This window comes from Sorex araneus, chromosome X (assembly GCF_027595985.1).
Source record: "Sorex araneus isolate mSorAra2 chromosome X, mSorAra2.pri, whole genome shotgun sequence".
In the NCBI taxonomy this organism is placed as follows: Eukaryota; Metazoa; Chordata; class Mammalia; order Eulipotyphla; family Soricidae; genus Sorex; species Sorex araneus.
In genome coordinates, this window is record NC_073313.1 from 14453453 (window position 1) to 14476188 (window position 22736).

The 22736-nt window shown below is 38.2% G+C and overlaps 1 protein-coding gene across 4 annotated transcripts in view; it reads left to right on the forward strand.

The window, feature by feature from the left end:
* The window catches only part of GLRA2 (glycine receptor alpha 2), a 212640-nt gene that overhangs the window by 23679 nt on the left and 166225 nt on the right, over positions 1-22736 (forward strand). For 2 of the 4 annotated variants that reach the window (XM_055121710.1, XM_055121711.1), the window contains exon 4: positions 21463-21530. In XM_055121710.1, coding sequence (XP_054977685.1) covers positions 21463-21530 — 68 coding nt within the window. Of the gene's footprint in view, positions 1-21462; positions 21531-21624; positions 21693-22736 lie in introns of all 4 variants that reach the window. The other 2 variants (XM_055121712.1, XM_004612196.2) reach the window with 2 other exon arrangements.

A 22736-nucleotide genomic window follows, 5' to 3' on the forward strand; every position in this document is an offset into this window, starting at 1 on the left:
TGCCTGCCACTTCATACTATCTCTCAGAATGGGAATAGAGAGTTCGGAGAAAATCAATCGTGCAAAGTTCAGTAGGATGTTGAGTAGAAAGAGAGGGGGTATGTTCATTAGATTTGGTTAGTAGGGCATTTTCTACCTCATGAAGGGAAGTTTCTCTAGAGTAGCAAGATAAAATTCCAGCTTTTTGTCTTACTGATTGTGGAGTAGCTGGTTGTGGAGTGAATGATATTTGAGCAATGAGAGAAAAGTGTGTAGCCACTCAAACAAAGGAAGATAAATGAAGAGCAGATATTAGTTTAAAGTGTAGCTTATTAATTGGTAGGGTTTAAAATGCATTTAATATAAGATCCAAAAGACAAAACAATAAAGAATGATGTGCAATAATCAGACAAATATGAAAAGTGAAGGGGATATGCATTAATCAGTAACTTCTTAGCCAATATTAAATTTCATACTGTATTCATTCACATATTTCAAAAAAAAATTTTAATTGTAGAGGTCCAGAAAGAGCTAAAAACATTACCATCAGTTTAAATTACTTGATGCCTTCACATAGGACAAAACACTGTCACTGTCGTCTCATCGATTTGTTCGAGCGGGCACCAGTAATGTCTCTCATTGAGAGACTTATTGTTACTGTTTTTGGCATATCCAATAGGCACGGGTAGCTTGTCAGGCTCTGCCGTGCAAGCTCCATACTCTCAGTAGCTTGCTGGGCTCTACAAGACGGGCAGAGGAATCGAACACGGGTTGGCCGCGTGAAAGGCGAACGCCCAACCGCTGTGCTATCGCTCCAGCCCCACATAAGGACAAATAATATTTAAAATTATCTTAAAAATAAAAAAATTAGGTACCATGAATATTAACTCATTTAAACTTCCCAGTAACCTTATAGAGAAATAGTTGGAAGATATTGTCTCTATTTTATTGATACAGAAACTAAGAATTGCTCTTACATGGATGCCCATGGTAATATGCTCTTAAAGGGTGAAGAATTAGCTTCAACCCTGGGCAATCTGGCATAAATTTAGTTACGATACAAGGGTAGTAAAGGTTTAGAAGTTCTGTGTTGTTGCACACCAAGTTCATGAGTTAGATGTGTATTCACTCCTTAATTACAGTCTTGCCAGGGAGCTTGTGAGACTGGAAGCCTGAAAGCACTTTGGAACTCTTTGCCTCAGTATCTGTTTATTATTCAACTTTGCCTCCTTGGATCAGAGCACATTATTAATCCTCCATAAATATTTGAAGAATAATTAAGTGAATGAGCAAATCTCACTTCTTACCCATCATCCACCAGCTTTCTGCTTCAAATAGATTAGAATCAGCTTGTAACATTGTTGGGGGACACTGTCGGTGGCTGGAGAAAGGATACAGTGACTGCCACCTTTGTGTAGTACACGTGCTGTGAGTCTTGTCTCTGAGGAAAGGCATTTGGGAGTGATTTTACATCTCCTTTCAGTACAATTTTGTTATGTGTTTAAAATATATTCCAGGAAAATGCTGACTCTGATGTACCAAAAGCATGTCCTTCCATCTGGTATTTTATCTATCTTAGAGTCTACTGCCTATTGCAGTTTTACTGTCTGCGATCTGAGACTACTTTCATTTAATAATTTCAATAATTTGGGCAGAGTGAGGAGAATGTTAAGTCTGAGACCTGAAGCCTGCAGTGTGAGTCTTTTTTATTATTGCTTTCCAGCATGTATAGCTTACATTTTCTCAGGGCACAGGGGAGGAAAGATTTGAATGCTGCTGTGTTGGGTAGTGCTGCTTTAAAAACGAAGGTTCATGTTATCTGAAAGAACCGCCTTGGCTTCTTATGAACTGTCAAGTTGACCTTGTAGCATGATACAAATTAATCACAAAGCATATTTTCAAACGCTTAAGAGCTGTCTGATTGATAGAAACTTTGGAGACTTGCTGAAGCAGGAACAGACAACCCATGCCCTCTAGACATTTGTCATCTTACTAAGTAAACAAATGACACAGACAAAGTTTGAAAACCATCCATTTTTATCTACCTACACATGCAGCTTTGTATGAAATTCTGTCCTGGAGAACAGAAATTCTGAATAAGAGAAGCTGTTAATGGTTAAAGTAGAAGAGGTAGAAAAGAAGTGAGAACAGGAAATATGGATGGGGTGACTGTGTGCCTTATGATGTGTAAGGCAATGTGGTAAATGTGTTACATGTGCAATCTCATTTTTTCCTAAAAAAAACTGGTAAGTACAACTGTTGCTGATTCCCTTTTTCCATTTCCAGAAACTATGTTTAAAAATCTTACAAACAACACAGCTGTGAATGGCAGAACAGCTGGTTAAATCCGAACTATCCGGTGATAGAACCTACGCACTTCCTTGTGGTGGCCTACCAGTGATTTCAGGGGATGTCAGTGGAAATTTCTTAAACAGAAAGGTTGATATCTTATCAACAAGAAGGCTACTCGTATGTATTTACAAATGCATAGTACATCCGGTTGAAGGGGACATTTGGACAAGCATGAATCAACCAAGGATAACCCTTAGAATAGACTCTCAGGAAGATCTTTGCCTTTTCACATGGGGAATTTCTACCTTCCTTATTAAAGAATTTGGGAATTAGGTCATTTCTCATCAAAGTACTTCCCAAGACACTGCCCTATTTTGTCTGGTGCAACACATACATTTGGAGCTTTTAAAACCTCAAGAAAATTTATCTATATTATAAAAGTATTATTAATAAAATTTTTCATGTCTTCAAAGTAACTCCCTCAAGATATTAAGGTAATGGCGCCCTTTTCATGAGCACAATGCAAATGATAGGTATACAGAGAGAATGGCATACTCCCCTTCATGTGTGAATGCCACTAATGTGAATGAGAGGAGGCTATTTATCTTGTTCACTCTTGAAGGGAGAACTTTACTCATCCCAGTGTCAGAAGATCCTGTCACAGAGATAGAAAGATGAGATATTAAATACATAATAATACACTTTTTTCTCTTTATTTTTTATTTTAAGAATTTTTTTAAATTGAATCACTATGAGGAAAACAGTTACAAAGTTGTTCATAATTGGGTTTCAGTCATATAATGTTCCATAATAGCACACACACCCCGCCACTTACAGCCTCTCTCTCTCTCCCCCACCCCTACTTTTGGGCATTATGGTTTGCAATACAGGTACTAACAGATTATCACGTATATTCCTTTACCTACTCTTATCACTAAGTTCTTCTCGAGAGTCACTCTTTTTTTTTTGCTTTTTTTGGGTCACACCCAGCGATGCACAGGGGTCACTCTTGGCTTTTCACTCAGGAATTACTCCTGGCGGTGCTTGGGGGACCATATGGGATGCCGGGGATCGAACCCGGGTCGGTCGTGTGCAAAGCAAACACCCTACCCGCTGTGCTATCGCTCCGGCCCCGAGAGTCACTCTTTTCTTAACAATAAAAACCCTTAAAACAAAACTGGAGGCTTTAAAATTCCAGGGACGACCATCCATAAAATTAGTAATGTAGGTTTTACCTTCAAGGGCTGACTATGCTTTGGCTAGTGATATGTATCATTTATAAAAAATATATCTCTGGGCTGGAGAGATATTACAATGTGTAGGCCACTTGCCTGGCATGCAGTTCAACCTTTGTTTGATCCCTGACACGTTTGGTCCCAGGAGAACTGTGGGTAGAGTTGAGCATAGAGTCAGGAGTAAGCCTTGAGCACTGCCAGGAGTGACTCAAAAAACAAACAAAAGAAGAGCAAGAAAAAGAAAAAAATACAGTAAAATAGATCCATATTCTTCCCTTCTTCTTTATATAAGTAAAAGAACCTCTGTACAAATAAGCTCTCCTCTCCTTTTCCTATTCTCTTTTCTCCCCGCTCCATATTTGTTTTCTCTTCTGGAATCCTATACAATGTTAGTTTTCATATTACCTTATAGTTGGTCTGTTTTGTGCTCTTTTTGTCACAACAGATTATAAGTTCATTTCATGCAAGAGGCAAGTACATTTTGGCATTCACAGTACTCCTCAGTGCCAGACGAGATCTCCAATTCTGTAGCACATCAGTGAATGATCTATTTAGTACCATATGTTAGCACTTGTATGTCTTTGCTTAAGTGGCTTCTCTGACCCAAGTAACTATGTGCACCCTTGTGGCAGAAAAGAAGTAAAGATTAATTAATATCCTCCAAGAATTTCTCACCTAATGACTAGTGAAAATTGATGTTTTCATCCTGAGTGTAATAGCTCAGAAAATGTGTCTTCATGGCATATAGCCCATGTTCATGGAACATGCCATATCTCGTATCCATGCTCCATAGAAGCATCCCATGGGAGTTCCCCATGGGGCTAAAGTTCATTTTCCCTCATGGGAGAATAGATTTGCTAGAGCACTTCTGGTATCCATATAACCCCTACCTCTCTTCCCCACTTCTCAACTGTGTATCACTTATATACTTAATAACTTCCCCCTAAATCTCTGACCAGAGGATAACCGAAACCATGCAAACATCCCATGTGCAGAAGATGTCCAATAAATGTCCCCTTAATTAAAGTGAATTACAAAAGTGCACCAAGCAGGATGAAATAAAAAACATAAAAACACTGTGCTACATAAGTGTTGAGAGCCTATCAGCTGAATATGAATGCATGCAAACACAACAACCACCATTTCAGGGTTTCCCTCTGTACTAGGGAAACTGCTGCCCTAGTTGTTAGTAGAGAAAAGTGTATGTCAGGAACTCTGCTGTCTATTTTTAGATCTCTTGATGACACAACAACAACAAAAACCCTCTGTTTCCTAACAGTGCAATTGTGACCTTCCCACCCTCACAGAATGGTGCAGAATAGCCAATGAGGAAATAAGTCCCCATTTGTAGAATCCACAGAGGAGCAAAGAAGGGAAATGAGAAATGAGAGCTTAGGTGCTATTCGTTATCAGACACATGTGGTGCTCTATGATCTCTTTTGAGAGTGGAATAGATTTAGGTCTGGAGTTTCCAAAGCCTGGCTGTGAATCTCACACTTCCAAAGGGCAATAATTCCTTTTTCCAAAACTTCCCACTGGGATTTTCAAAACTAAGGTAAAATCATGACTTTTATACAAATATAAAATGAATACACATTAAAGACTTTATTTAACCCAATGGGGGAGCCAGACAGATAGTATATTAGTTCAAAGAAAATCCCCAAACTGACATATTTTTGGATAAATAAAATGGAAATGAATGTTCAAATAAAGACAAGACTATCCCTTTCCACATTAGGAAGAGGGCAGTGAAGGCACTGGAATTCCACAGCATAGGACAGAATCTGCGCTTTCCTAAGAAGAGATATTTCACAATGCTCTCAGTTTTACAGTTTACAGAGTAACAGAGCTTCTTTAGAATCAGACTCAGAAAACATGAAAGCATATACTCTAAACAATGCATAATTTACTGAAGCATCATCTCTCTTTTATTTGTGATTGTTCCTTTTTTCTATTTTTTATTGTTCTTAATAGTGAATGACCCCTTTACTTTATATTTGATTTGATAATAAAATCTTTGCCAATAAGGAGAAGATACCTTTTTTACCCTAGAACCCATTTAAACTTTAAATACCAAGATCTTTTTCTTAACATTGTGAGTAAAGGTGAGCATAACAAAATGCAGGACAGATACCTGGTGTGTTCCAGAAAAGCACACTGATGGATAAAGAGGAAAATGTCAAGGTTTAGAGGGAAGATCCTTCCTTGACAGGGGGAAGAAATGGCAAGAGAAAAGGAATAGGTGGCATTTCCCACACATCATCGACATTCAGTTCTCCCTATTAACTTGAGAGTTAGATGAAAATATTTCTCCTATACATGCGGAAACTGGAGTCCAGAGGAACTAAACAGACTGCAGAGTTCTGAGGGATTTAAATCCAGCTCTCTTGCTCTGAATTTGATTTCCACCCACCCACTATTATTCTGCATTGCACTGGTGAGATAGGCTGTGAGGAGAGAGGGAGACAGTAAAGATATTTCCCCAAACCCACCTCAAATAGAGCATCTCAGTAGTAGTTTCAAAGGGTCATATTATAATGCTGCTCATTGGTGACTAACATGGTCTTGGTCATGTTACAATGCTGCTCATTGGTGATTATCATGGTCTTGGTCATGTTACAATGATGCTCATTGGTGATTATCATGGTCTTGGTCATGTTACAATGCTGCTCATTGGTGATTATTATGATCTTGGTCATATTACAATGATGCTCATTGGTCACTATCATGGTTTGGGGTTTTGTTGTTGTATTGTTTTGGGTATTTTTTTTACAATTTAAAAAATGTTACCCTGATTGAAAAGACACCAAACAGAATTCACTTATAGTTTCCCAGGCTGAGATGAGAAAATTTAAATGAACTACTCTTAATAAATGGCTGTGAACCTGAAAGGATGGAGGCCAACTGGTAGGACTTAAATGCCCTGTACTGAAAATCTTTCTAAAACAAAATGGAAATGCAGGTTTCTTAGAATCTCATTGGCACTTGCTCCTTAAAAAAACAGGTTTATCCTAGGGATCAGAAGCATGCACTAAGCCCAAAGTTGTTGATACTGCTGGAACAATTCAAGGAGAAACAGTGTTCTGGGGTGCAATTAGAGGTCATTTTCTACTTATTTGCTTAAAGAGTGCATGTCTCTGAGAGACATGAGGAATGATTTCTTTTCTGAAAAGAAGGTAATATGTCAGGTCAGTTTGGAAACCTTGACTTACTAACTACCTTCTCTGTGCTCAGTACTAGACTTAAAGACCTGGGTGAACATTCTAGTGAATCCAATCTGACCCACACTGTCTGCAGCATACTAGAAAGATTAAACACATATGACATGCTAAGTAGAATGGGGCTATGAAAATGCCAACAAAGATGATATTCAAGTGGAGAATCATAGAAAAATTCATTGGGTAGGTATCATTTAAACTGGACTTGAAATGATGAGAAGATCCAAACATGAAACATATGTATATGAGCATGGATTGTACCTACTAATTCAATTATTATAACCCCAAACATAACATAGTTCCTTCTTTAAAAATTATTAATGGAAAAATCTATTTTTCATTTGTTGAGATCTAACAAGTTGATGAACTTGCTATTCATTTGCAAAGTAGTAGAGGATTCAATTAACATGAGAGAAAGTCATATTTAATTCTATTTTTGTCACTTCCTAAAGTGAAAGGATGTATAATTTGGGCTCATGAGAAATTCTCAATTTTCTTTCTTTCAAAACTAATTCTAAATGGCATTTAAAATTCTCTTCCTCTAAGGTTAAAGAGGCCTTTATTTATTACCTGCCACAATCCCAAGATAGCAATATTCTCCTGTTTCCCAGCAATTGTCCATCTGATGAAAATTTATCATAGCATTAGAAATATATATAGATATATATGTAGATTGCTCTTACAAATTACTCCCAAAACGAAGGTTCCACTTAGTCTGAAATCTTTGAAACAGGAAATGAACCTTGTCACCACCTGCAAAGTACTTTAAATTTCCCAGAACAAAACTTCCATCATCACTTTCAGGTCACTAAGACTTAACAATGAACAAAGCAGTGGCAGTCATTTTAGAAAGAGGCTTAATAAAAATTCCCTCTCTGTGACGTTTGGCTGAACACACACTTTTTGTTTCATCTGACATTTTTTGCAAGTTGACTCAAGGGCCTTTCAGTAAATTGCATCTGACTTGTCCTTAATGCTTGATTTTCTCATATTTAGTTCCACAATTCACTACGTAGTTGGAAATAATTAGTAGAAGGTCAAGTATACACCAGTAACATAATGGCTACTCAATAAATGTTTGTTAATTTAATTAATGACTAATGATTTGTAAGATGACAATACATAGAATTCAGAAAATGCCTGGGAAGATGTGCAAAATGTAATTCCCTGGTGAGCTAACCAAACAAAAGAGTGTAAGTTCCATAATGGAGGTGTATTTTCACTCAAAGTATGCTTCAGTTGTTTTAATTCTATATAATCCAGAAATATTTAAATATAGATATTGGCATTTGGTTAGTAGAAAAGAATAAAATGAAAGCTATTTTATTATTAAATAAAATGTAATACTTGCTGAATAACCTTTGCACTCATCTTGCCATTTTGACCTACATTCTATAATTTAGTGATTTTCTTTTTCCTTTTTCCCCCTTTTTATTGATTCACCGTGAGATATACAAAGCTTTTATGTTCGATCTTCAGTCATATAATCATCAAACATCCATCCCTTTACCAGTGCACATTTTCCACCACCAAAATCCCCAGTATCCCTCCCTTTCTAACCCTTCCCCTGCCTGTATAGCAGACAATCTCCCCCATACTCTCTCTCTCCTTTGCTTGCATTTGATATTTTTACACCAGTCCCACCACCACTCAAACCTGCCAAAAAGGCAATGCTAGACAATTTGTTTTGTATTGCTTGTTATGGATAGAATATAATGTCATGCGGCTGCAAGAGCAGTTGTGCACTATAGGAATTCTAAAATTTTAATAATTAGGGTCTGGAGACATCTTTTCAGGGAGCTGCTCTGTTCTGAGATTTGTGTGTGTGTCTCTGGATCATGGCCGTGTAGGGACTTCAGTAGCTGGTGGCAGTTTGTGGGTGATATCTCAGAGTCCCATTGGAGTGGGGGGAAGGAGAGGGTCCGGCTCCTCCCCTGTCCCATGAGGCCTGGCATTTGACGCCATTGCTACTGTGTACATGGGCCTTTCATTGAGTTCTAGAAGATGGCGGCCACCGGGATTCCTAGGGGGCAGGCAGAGGGATGGCACTTGCTCCCTTCTGGAGTGGCCTGGCAAACACGGCCTATTGCAAAGTCGGGAGGCATCTCCGCAGTGGGCTGCTCGGTTCTGAGATGCATGTGTGTGTCTCTGGATCATGGCCGTGTAGGGGCTTAAGTAGATGGTGGCAGTTTGTGGGTGTCATCTCAGAGTCCCATCGTGGTAGGGAATTTAGTGGTTTCAAACAAGAGTGATTCTGTCCTCCAGGAGACATTTTTGGTTATGATAACATGGACCATGAGGAATGGGACGCTACTGTTATCTCTTGAGTAGAGGCCAAGGATGTTGCCCAACATTCCTTAATGCATGGGGCAAGCTCCCACAACCCAGAATGCTCTGATCCAAAATGTCAGTATCACTTGTATCACTTGTCATCCCATCGATCTTTGATTTGTTCGAGCGGGTGCCAGTAACGTCTCCATTCATCCCTGTCACGTGCTAGTGTAGCCCAATGATATCTGCTCACTCCAGGAACAAGAAGAGCCTCAAACTGTCAGTAATTTCAAGATTAACAAACTTACTTTTAATGAAGAAATAAGCAGTAATAATACCAAACCCATGATATGTATGTGTGTTTGTGTGTATATATACTTGCTCAAATATAAAGAATGTTTATGCATAATTCCTGAAAGCAAGAGAGTTTCCAAAGGTAGTTTAATCCTCCTTAAAAGTTCTATGAAGCTGGGGTTGGAGTGATAGTACATCAGGTAAGGTGTTTGCCTTGCATGCTATCAACCCGTGTTTGATCCCCAGTACCATATGGTTCCCCAAGCCCTCCAGGAGTGACCCCTAAGCATAGAGCCAGGAGTAGTAAGTCCTGAGCACCACCCAACCTGCCAAAAAAGTTCTATGGAGCTAAAGGAAAGAAATGCGATTTATAAGCAGAGGAGAAAGGAAATTGGATGAGATCAGTATTATTTTAGTAAAGAACTGAGTCAAAATTTGGGAGCAAATCTAAGTTTTAGCTGTAACATTTCAGCTGATTTGATATTAAAATTAGTTTAATGATGTATGATCTGCACAGGCATATTTTGATTATCCAATTAACTTGTAATAATTATACAATCACTACTACTATAAACTATATTTTATAATGTAACTGTTATGAGCTTTCCACCCATCATTACTAATTCTCACAATTAAATCGAGTAATGCATATCATTCCCATTCTATAGTGTAATTAACAGATTCAGAACGCTTTTATAATCTGTCTAAAATTCACAGATGGTAATAAGAAGAGCTAGTGGTGAAAACCAGATTGGTAGTTACCATATTTCAAATATGTCTCTTAGTAATATGACCCAGAGCCCAGGTTTTCTCAGACACTGATAGTTTATATTTGGTGTTTGAACCTACTTCCTCTCTTAAAAATTATCATCGCCGGGTGTGACCCAAAAAGCAAAAACAAAAAAAAATTGTCATCCGTTAGGAGAGATGAAGTCATGAAATTTGCTTATAAGTGGATAGACATGGAGGGTATCATGCTAAGTGAAATGAGTCGTAAAGAGAGGGACAGACATAGAAGAACTACACTCATTTGTGGAGTATAGAATAACATAACATGAGACCAAGACCCAAGGACAGTAGATAAAAGGGTCAGGAAAATTGCTCCATAGTTGGAAGCATGCCTCATGAGTGGGCAGGGAAAGGACATCTGGAATATAGAAGGGATCACTAAGAAAATGATGGTTGGAGGAGGAAATGATGGTTGGAGGATGGGAGATACGTGCCAAAAGTAGATAAAGGACCAAACATGATAATCTCTCAGTATCTGCATTGCAAACCATAATGCCCAAAAGTAGAGAGGGAGTATGGGGAATATTACTTGCCATGGAGGCAGTGGGAGGGTGGGAAAGGTGGGGGTATACTGAGGATATTGGTTGTGGGGAATGTGCACTGGTGGAGGAATGGGTGTTTAATCATTGTGTGTTTGTAACTCAGACATGAAATCTTGTAACTATATCTCATAGTGAATCAATAAAATTTAAAAATAAATTTAAAAAATTTAAATTATCATCCTATACATAAGACTGCCAATTGTATACCTTCTATTTAAATCTGGAGGAATTCATAATATGCATAAAAGAAACTCACCAGTATTCTGAAAGTCCTCTGACATGCTTTGTGAAGATTTGTCTACTCATGCTTCTGTGAAAGCAATTAACAATTGGTAGCCATTAGCTGTAAGGAAACATAGATCCTTCCATCTGATTGTCTACACTTAATCTACCTTAGGTACAAACTAATTGCTCTGTCTGGCAATTCCATCATTTTATGAACATGGTTGGTCCAAAGCAAAAGATTTTCTGGACTACCATTTCTCCTTAGGCTGTTCAAATCAATAAATGTCCAACTCCTATACTACTATAAATATCTTATGCTTTGCACAGTCCTGGGTATCAGCAACCAAAATGAATGTAATAGGACTAGTAAAAGATTTTGTTCAGGTGTCAGGCAGAAGAATCAATGGTACATAATTCATTCACGGTGAATTTTCAAGACTAAAACAATTGAGAATGTTATTTTGCATGGTCATTTCTAATGACAAGCATGGTATTTTTTTTAAAAGTACCTTCTCCATTCTTTCAGATTAGATGCCTCAAATCATCCCTTACAAAGGTACTATATTATCATGAAAAGTCATTCTCTGCTGCTGCAATGTTTTTGTCATCTAAGACACTCTCTTCCAGGGCATCAAAGCACCATGCAACACAGGAAAACAATATAGGAATGTGCTTCCCTATGATCAAATAGAAAGATGTGGACCCTTATTGGTACATTTTAATGCTTCTTTTATGTGCTTTATATCTCCCCTTTATCTCTGGAGCTAGACAAGTATCTTACTCCAAAGGAAATTTCATTTCTGTATGAATCAAGTGCATATACTTATTAAGCTGCTCCCCTCCAAGGGAATCCATCCCCACACTAAAGCAACTGTGGTACTTGAGAACATATTAAATTATTTACACGGAATAAAATGCAAAATGAAAATGTCAGTCTTGTCTATTTGTGACAAGAGAGAAAAAATAACATTTCATCTTGGGACTCAAAGATTGCACTCTCTGCTCTCAAGTCTTTAACCTTAAAATTATGTTGAAAACTATTATAACTGAACTATCATAACTGAGGCCAAACTAAAAAATAGTGACTCGTTGTTTTAGTATTATAGAAGTTGCTCTATTCTTTCAAAATGCTTGTGCTTTTAAATCTTTTGGTTCTCTTTTAATTTTTTCCAGATTTATTGAGAATTAACACTATGTACTTTAAGGCTTAAGACATATTAATTTATAGGCTTATATATTGCAAAACTGATTACCATCACAGCACTAGGTAATACCCCCATCACATTACATAATCACTAATTCTTTTTGTGGGCAAGAACATTTACTTTTTATTCACTTGGCAACTTTCAACTACATGTATTGGTATCTGCAGTCACATGCAATACATTAGATTCTCAGAACTTACTCATCTTCTAAATGGACATCTGTACCATTTAACCAATATTTTCCCATTTCCCCACACTTCCTAGTTCCTGGAAACTACCATTCTATTCGATTTCTAAGAGTTTGACATTTTAAGATTCACAGATAAGTCATATCTATTTGTTTGTGGTGCATGTATATGGAGGAGTTCATAAGCAATGCTCAGGGATTTGGGGTCTACTCCCTGTTAGTACTTGGCCCAGGATCTAGATTTGCTGGTTCACTGCTCAGGCCTGGCAATGCAGTGCTACTCAGGCCCAGAGGTGTTGGAACCATAGGCCAACAGTGGGTGGTGCTTTTGGAGTCATGCAGTCGTCAAACTCAGCGCTCAGTGTGTGGACAGCGGCAGCCCTTTGAGCTCCCTCTTGATATATTTCAATGGTATCTGTCATGATTGTCTTAAAAATGTCATGAACATAGATTTGCCTAATACTAATACATATAGTATTTGACTATATTCACTGTGAATGATAGATAAAATTTTTGCTATGAGGGTATAGTAGAAGCTATAAAATTGGTTTTAGGTTTAAATATACAGGATACAAATACCTTTGCCATTGATTCATTTTTATTAGCAGTGCCTGAATCATATTAAATATAATGACTGGGTCAAATATATTAAGTATTTGTTGTCCAGTAATCTGGCCGGGCCCTATTTTATATCCATACTGCTTCCTAGCTTTGTGATAACAAAGAGTATGACTCAAACTTGAAGGTTTTCACTTGGGTACAGTCCAATGCATATACATATATATACACATATATACACTTATATACAAACATACATACACATATATTCATAGATATGTGGGGCTAATCATGACAATTATATACATGTAACAGTGTGAAGTTAAATCCAGGAATCAAACCTGGGCTGGCTATGTGCAAGGCAAGTTCCTTACCTGCTATTATTATCTTATACTATGCATTCTTATATTATATATCATAATGGACCACATGTCCACAGACCCGCATTTGAAATCCCCTATGCTAAGTGGCATTGGCTGAAAAGAAATGACTGCAAGCCAACACCAGTCTGCAGACCAATGATTAAAAACCTCTGACTTAGGTCATTGTGTTTTCAAGAAAACTCATTTAGGAAGAAGGCAGCAGACTGGTGCTAACATAAGGACATAGTCAAGGGCCACAAACACTTGGGCAGTATAGAGGTGAGATAACTAAACATCAAAATCATAAGAGCTAACACGATTGTAAACATGTGACCCAAGCTATATTAACTAAAAACTTTTAAATGAGTTTGTGAAGGATGTGAGATGGGGCAAGGGAGAGAATGTTGGATGCAAGAGCACTGACGCTGGTAGTGGATTTGAGATGGAACTTTGACTGGCCAAAACTACATAGCAAATCATGTACCCAGATAAAATTGATAATAACAATAATAGTAATAGAGAACTCATTTAGGAATGAATACATTTATCAACCCTGATTGCAAACAGAATTTTTCACTTGTATCACTGAGTCGTATCTTTAGACTACAGGATCATTACATAAATTTAATCTTAGATGCTGGGAAATATTAAACAGAACTTTAGTGATTATTTACCTCTCTTTCATTACTTCTCTACCCCAGGCACCTATGCCTATTGCCCCCAATAAAATATTTCTCTTTGGATAGAGCACAGTATTTTTAATTAGTTCTATGATTGCCTTTAGTCCTCGTTACAGTTCTATAATTATCATGCAACATATTTATTGTTCAACAATAATTTGTTAACTGAATTAAAACCTAGCATGGATCAGCATTTTCAAAATTATGCTTTGCTCGGAGTCTTGTGCTTCTCAAATGAACTCCACGAAAAATATCTATTAAAACAAATCTTGTACAGCCAAATAAGTTTGGGATGCACCAAACCCAATGTCTTCCTTCTGGAGCACTGCAATTTACAGAAATGCATTCAAGTGTTGGGGAAGAAGAGGCTGACTCAACAAGATGCGAGAGTGGGCATTTCAAGCTCTTACTCCTCTAGGGAAATGCTAAAAAGCAAGTAGAAACTGTCAGGAGTAATTTTGTCAGAATCTGAAAAAACAGTCCAAAGTTTATAGCACCGAAAGACTACAGGATAATCTCAAATGAATAGGACAGTTTGGTGGTGTTCTGACTTGCTCTTGCCCCATTTTCCTTCTTCCCAGTAGTTTTCGAACGAATCAATGGCAGACTGCATTCTTAGTGCAGACCACTGGTCCTCCATTCCAGCAGAGTAAACCACAGTCACAGATAATGTTTGTCCTTGGTTATAAGCTGTCTGTGGGCAACCAACAGAATTGACGCAAGCCACTTGTGCTGGCTTCAAACAAAAAGTTATAGACTGGGTGACTTAAACACCAGAATTTAAATTTTGTATTTCTGGAGGTTAGAGGTATCATATGCAGAGATAAGCACATTACTTTTCGGCTAGGGCCTCTTGCCATAGCTTGCATCTTCATGCGGTCTTTCCTCCTTATACATCCTATTGTTATTTTTCTCCATTCATATCAGAGTAAGGCCTATTCTCAGGAACTCATTTAGCCATAATTGCCTCAGTAAAGACCTTACATGGATAGATTCTGTGACACCTGGTGTTTACTAGAGAGAAAAGGAGGAATGAGCAGGGGGGGATTTTTTGGCGATGGGATAGCATTGGGACTTTGGTGGTGCTAGTGGTGACAATTACATTCATGTAACAGTCTGAAACAAAATCCAGGCATCAAACCTCAGTCAGCTGTGTGCAAGTACCTCATCTGCTATATATCTCTGTGGCACAGCAGCTTAATTTTTGAATTCTTATACCAAACCATGGGCAATACAAGAAAAAAAGACAGGTAAACTAGAATTTATCAAAATGAAAAATTTTTGCACATCAAAGGACATTATCAAGAAAAAGTAATAAAGCGTTCCTAGAAAACCTGATGACATTTACAAATGATATGTCTGATAAAGGTTTTAAAAGATGTTGTTCATTTCACTAGGGAAATAAAAATCTAAACTGCAATGAGATACTACTTCAAATACTGTGCACAGTAAGATCCCCTTTCCATTAACAGATGAATGCACCCTAATTAACTCTCTAAACGTGCTTTAGCCCAGTATGTGCTAAGGTGTTTTATGGACACATTCTTAGATATGATCACCAGTGAATTGGGCAGTGTTCTGTGAACTGAAAAAGGATTAGTTAATACTAGTTAAACACATCTAATTGTTTTTATCAGCATAGTGATGATAGTCCAAAGGAAACTGCATGTAATTAGCATATTTGCATATTAGAATTTATATTTAGCAATATAAGCAACTCTCAGGGATTAAAATGAGAGAAGAGCGGAGTTAACGTTTAAGTTTTTACTGTTACTATTTGAAGAAAATTTGATAGAAAATTTTGGGAAGTACAGCGTAAGGATGGTTGCACATCTTTGAGTAAACCCACATTAAAGAAATGTGCCTAACCTTATTCAAGTGACTTTCAAACATTCTTTTTTTATTGAATCACTGTGATATACAGTTACAAAGCTTTCATGTTTGAGTCTATCATACAATGATCGAACACCCATCCCTTCACCAGTGCACATTTTCCACCACCAAATGTCCCCAGTATCACCCCCTCCCCATCCCTCCTCCTGCCTCTATGACAGACAATTTTCCCCATACTCTTTCTCTACTTTTGGGCATTATGGTTTTCAAACATTCTTTACCAGAGAAGTTTTGTTAATGGACTACTCAACATTTCAAAGAACACTCATGAGAGACTGAAACTAAGTATAGGTGATATTAGTCTTAAAAGGAAGAAGAGAGGTCTGCAGCACATGTGAAGATACATCTAGCAGGAGGTCTATGATTCTGCATTCCCAAGTTTCCCCGTGATTTTAATGGTTCTTTCCGGTCCTTCACCCAGTTCCAGTAGTATAAGGTATAAGAATAAGGCAAAAAAATAGAAAGCAAGGAAGGCAAGGAAGGAAGGAAAAAGAAGATGGGAGAGAAGGGATAAGGACTGAAATGGAAGGGGATAACAATGATTAGATGTTTACATAATCCTTTCTTCCAGTCAAATTGGCATCCAGATTACTTTGGAATATCATCACTATGCTGATAAGCCAATTAGATGTGTTTAATTAGCATTAACTAATCCTTTTTCCAGTTCACAGAACACATGCCCAATTCACTGGCGATCATATCTAAGAATGTGTCCATAAAACACCTAAGCACATACTGGACTAAAGCACATATCATAAAAACTAAATTTAAAAATGAGTCTGCCAAGTAATAGTGTAGAAGGGGAGTAGTAATCCTTGAGACATTGATGGAGGGGCTGATATTGGCAGTGGATATGGAGTTGGAACATTGTATGTCTGAAACTATTATCAACAGAATTATAAGTAACACTGCCCAAATAAATTAGGAGAAGAGAAACCCACAGGACTAGAGGGACAGTATAGACAGATATTATGAATGAAGTGCTTGCCTTGCATATGGCTTACTTGGGTTCAACCCTTGGCATCACATAAGGTCCCTTGAGCACCAGAATGATCCCTGAGCAGAGAGCCAGGAGTAAACCCTGAAAACCACCAGGTGTGGCCCCCAAACAAAGAAAAGTAATATTGGCACTTGTTAGGATAGTTCTTAAAAGTGAAAAAAATTAAACAACTGTATCTTTCAACCAAAAGTATTTACAGACCAAGTCTCATATGTAGGTAGTTTTTATGACTAGGGTAATTCTATTGATCTCAGGCATATTAGTCTTATAGTTAAGAAAATTGTCTCTAAAACAGGACAAAATTACCTCTTACAAACTCTGTAACCTTGGAAAATTAACCACCTTTTGGTCTCAGTTTCTTTATAAAAATGGGGGCCTGGGGGCAGAGCAATAGTACAGCAGGTATAACACTTGCCTTGCATTTGACTGAGCTGGGTTCAATCCTCAGAACCACATATGATCCCCTGAGACCACCAGGAGTGATCGCTGAATGCAGAACCAAGAGAAAGTCCTGACCACAGGATGCCCCCCCTCAATTAAGGGGGACTTGCAGCATATAATTACTGAAGGATAAAAGAAAGCACTCATTGGTATACTTCCATATTTTAATATCTGTCAGTTCTTATTATGGGCACACTAATACTGTATCTAAAAATATTTACTTTTTGTTCTTCCCAGGTTTTATATCCAAATATAAGTGGACCTTGAGACAATGTCACATAACTGAAGAGGTCAGATTATCCCCAAAATTGGCAAATCAATGAAAAATACCATGGTTGGTAGGTCAAAATGGAGATAGGATAATGAATACAGTGCAGCAAAGTAGTTAAAATTTAGGTTTTTGCTATCAGAATGACAAGACTTTGAATTTCAACCTTTCTAATTATTGTGGTATTACTTAACTCTCTACTGCCCCCATACCCATTAGAAAACCTTTACTGGTTAGTGCCCAGTGATACTATGGTGGATTTACCTTGCATGCAGCCTACTAAGGTTCAATCCCCATATCCCCTATGGTCCCCCAACACTGACAGGAGTAAATCCTGAGTGAAGAGCCAGAGTAAGCCCTGAGCATCATCAACTATGGTCCCCACCGTCCTATAAAAATTTTAAAAAGAAAGAACATTCCCAAAAGGAGAGAGAATAAAATGGAATACCCTGCCACAGAGGCAGGGTGGGGTGGGGGGACGGGATTGGAGGGGAGGGATACTGGGTTCATTGGTGGTGGAGAATGGACACTGACAGGAGTAAATCCTGAGTGAAGAGCCAGAGTAAGCCCTGAGCATCATCAACTATGGTCCCCACCGTCCTATAAAAATTGTAAAAAGAAAGAACATTCCCAAAAGGAGAGAGAACAAAATGGAATACCCTGCCACAGAGGCAGGGTGGGGTGGGGGGGATGGGATTGGAGGAGGAGGGATACTGGGTTCATTGGTGGTGGAGAATGGACACTGGTGGAGGGATGGGTTCTCAACATTGTATGAGGGAAACACAAGCACGAAGGTAGGTGAATTTGTAACTGTACCCTCACAGTGACTCACTTATTAAAAAATAAATAAAGGGAAAAAATAAAAGTTAAAAAAATTTTAAATAAGAAAGAACATTTACTGGCGTATCAAGAAGTTCCCCCTTTTTGTGAGTAGTAAACTAGTTAATTTTTTTTTTTTGCTTTTTGGGTCACACCTGGCGGTGCACAGGGGTTACTCCTGGCTCTGCACTCAGGAATCACTCCCTGGCGGTGCTCAGGGGACCATATGGGATGCTGGGAATCGAACCCGGGTCGGCCGCGTGCAAGGCAAACGCCCTACCCGCTGTGCTATCGCTCCAGCCCCTAAACTAGTTAATTTTTTAATGTGCTGAGTACACTATATCAATATGTGACAGCCTCAGAAGAATTCTGTTTTCCAGTAATATGCTCAGCTTTCTATTTACTGGAAAGGATAAACATACATGATGGCATGACTTCCCAGACATGTAAGAAGGCCTGACAAGTACATGATTCATGATACAAAATGTACATTCAATTATTCATATTCTTCCTGTTAAGATTCCATTTCTATTTTTCCTATCTCTTCCCCTTATTTATTTTCTAACTTACATATAAAAAATCATGAATGTTTTCCATTCTTTACTGAACTATGTAAATGAAAATTTTTTTATTTGAAGGTAGTGGTAGAAAGCAAACTTACATAACTTTGTATAATTTGTCTCTTTTTTAATTGACTTCTGACTAGCAAAAAATATATTTACTATAGAAGTTTACATCCAAGAAACTCATCTTTGTTTTGTTTTGAGTAACCAGAAAAAGAATACAAAATCAAGCAGTGAAGGAAGTGATCATGGAGAAGAAAGCATATTAACAGATGCTGAGAGATAAAGGAAAGAGACTAAAATATTTGGAGTATTTAAAAAACAGGCTGAAAAAAGTTTTGATAATATGGTTGTGCCTCCGATTTCATTACTTGTATCACTTTCATCACTTGTCATCCAGTTGCTTATCGATTTGCTCAAGCGGGCACCATTAATGTCTCTGTTCATCCCTGTCATGTGCTAGTGTAGCCCAGTGGCGTGTGCTCGCTCCAGGAACATGATGAGCATCAAACCATTTGTTCAGGGTCTTGATGAAGAAATCTGACCATTTCGTAGGTAGGCAACCAGGCATTCTTTTGACCTTTTGACATCCTGTGGAATTGAGTCGGTAATGGCTCTAGTCCAGAGGTTGTCTCCAAATCACATTATATGTCAGGCCCATCTGGTTTTTGACGCCTTGGCAAACGAGGCAGCGTCCCTGATCCTCGATCGTTGATGGAGGTCAGAACTCTGGACTCCTTCTCTCACATGAGTGAAAAGTGAGTGGAATGAGTGACCACTCACTTGAGTGAAACTTGAGTGAAACAAGTGGCCACATCCACCTGGCCACATACCAAATTCCACAGCATGGATATGTCATTCCCAGCATTCTCCCTCCCGAAATCTGACACACCATTTCATCGTAAAGAAGCGTACAGCACCTGGTCCAGACAAGGTTAGACCCGAACACCTGAAGAATCTGCTGCCAGTACTCATCAATACCCTGGCTCGGCCCTTCACACACTACCTGTCTGAATGCAAGGTTCCATCCCAATGGAAAACCGGCAGGACGGTTCTGTTGTATAAGAAGGGAGACATCCAAGAAATCAGCAACTATTGCCCGATCTGCCTGTTGTCCTCGTCTACAAGTTATTCACTCGAGTCATCCTCAATAGGATTGGCAGAACACTAGACAAGGACAATCATGCTGATTTCATGCATGCAAAAAAAATTAAATAAACACAATAAGCTTGTTATTTAAAACAGAAAAGCTAGTTAATTTAAGAAATGCAGCTTAACATATCCCTCTACCAACACTTCTTGCTGTCTTTTACTAAAAGCCTCCAGACTTAAATTGAGCTGGTTAGCACAAATCTCCTTTCTTCGTTTAATGTCTCCAACATGCAGTTGTAGAATTTTAAAATGCTGTGTGCAATTGTGGTCACAGCTGTGTTTTACTACTAGAATTTCAGGAAGGCCTCAAGCCAAACTCCTCTTCATTCAGATCCTACAGGCTTGTTGGGTACACAGCCAGTGGGGGTGGAGCTTACCCTGGGATTCTGAGCTAAAGAGAGACAAATTCCTACAGAGGAAAGCAATGAGTGGATAAACGGTTTATGGCAGCATGTTCTTAACACAGAAATCATTAGGGACAACCTCCATATGAAGGCAATAAATATATTCCTTAGTAACGTATGAAGCCAGAACTCAGCTGACTGTCATGTATCCATTATTTAAGGATACATGAGTGTACAGGCATGCCTTCCTGAACATACGTGATCTAGGAAGTAAAAAGAATTTGGCAGTGTGAGTGCTTGGATCAAAGACAAACAGCAAGGATGAAAGAGAGCCCTGGGTCTTCAGAGAGGGAAAAGGTTCTCTATGAGCACATATAGAATTAGTAATAGTAACCCTTTACCTAACATCATATTTACTGAGTCAACACTATGAACATTAAGTGACATTTCTGTGTTTATTTATTACAAGTATTTTGTTTTTGTATTTCTATACATCAAATTGCACTGGGGATCAGAGGATATGAAGAAAGAATTGGTGGGACTGGAGAGATAATAGAGTGGCTGAGGTATTTGCCCTGCATGTGGCCGATTCGGGTTCAATCTCTGGCACCCCATATGGTCCCCCAAGGCCGCCAGGAATGATCCCTGAGCACCACTGGGATATGGGTAAAAAAATGAAAACAATAGGGTGAATAATAAATTGGATAAGTTCAGAGGTATCCAGAAAATCAAATTGGACTCACTGTTACAGATTGCTATGCAAAAGGAAGTGAATATTCTGGATCCATCCACAATTCAAAATGCAGCTTCACTTAACCTCAGAGTACCCACATTTTTAAACCTATAATGTCGACAAGCCTAAAGCCTCACAAGGCTATTCTGATAGTAACTATTGACAATGAGTTCAATTTAAGAGTTTTCAGCTTATATTTTCCAAATCCAAATTTCTTACAGGTAAGTTGTCATTGCTAAACTCTCATCATTTGAAATACATTATGAATCTCTGAGTAAAATTTCTTTGCAACTTCACCATCATTTTTAATTTTGTTTACATCTCTAGTCATTTGCACAAATATTAATGGAGCTTTTTGGTTTTTTTTTTTTTGCTTCAATGCCTATTGCAATATTCTTATTACATTCTGCAGGTCCTCCAGTAAACGTTACTTGCAATATTTTTATCAACAGTTTTGGATCAGTCACAGAAACCACCATGGTAAGTGCTTCAATGCCGTTGGCAAGAGAAAACGTGACTTGATTATGCCGTGAACACAACCTGTCAAATTTTCTATTTATTGTTCAACTTGCAGGACCTCCTGTAAATGTTACCTGCAACATATTTATCAACAGCTTTGGGTCAATAGCAGAAACTACAATGGTGAGTGGGACTGAGCATTGAAGCCATCGTGTAAAGGAATGGGATATGAGATTGGAAAATACCGTTGATATTTGTAGGACATTTCCTGAGTGCCAATTTCCAAGTTCAATAACCTCTAAAAAAACAATTATTTACACTCCATTTTAGAAGTCATTAGTTAAGTGTTCACTACTTAAGATGTAATAAGTTTTAATTCATCAGTCCAGAGATATTCTGGAAACACTAGATGATTGGTTAGTTTTAGAAAGAATTATCAGTAATAAGAATGACACGTAGTTAAATATATTTCAATATTTGCACCTCAAATATTTGATAACTACTAAATTTACAGTTCGGGGGTTATTTTATACCAATATTTTTTCATATAACAAGTTTTAACATCTCTCTGTGATACTACATTTAATTACATGCCACAGGGCTGACTTTACAACCTCCCCCCCCACACACACACCATCTTACTAGCAATAGAAAACAGTCCCAAGTTCATAACAATTACATCAATGAAGGGTTTCTCTGAAAAAAAAGTTAACTTAAAACTAATTAAAAACGCATTGTAGGGCATGCAAATATACAGTTCTCTGTATGTGAAAACCATTTTAAATATTATACAAGACACCCAAATCCTTTATGAGTGCCAAGGCCATGTTACTGTCAGTGATGTACCCTATTAAATCAGTACTTACCTCACACGATGCTAGTCTATGCACTGTCACTGTAGCACTGTCGTCCTGTTGTTCATCGATTTGCTAGAGCGGGCACCTATAACGTCTACATTGTGAGGCTACAATGTAGTCTATATTGTTACTGTTTTTGGCATATTGAATACGCCATGGGTAGCTTTCCAGGCTCTGCCATGCGGGAGGGATACTCTCAGTAGCTTGCCGGGCTCTCGGAGAGGGATGGAGCAATCGAATGTGGATCGGCCATGGGCAAGGCAAACGCCCTATCCACTGTGCTATCGCTCCAGTCCAATGCTAGTCTATAGTGTGGAAATTGTTTCTTGAATTAAATCTTTTTCTTGTCTCCATACACCTTAAGTCCTAA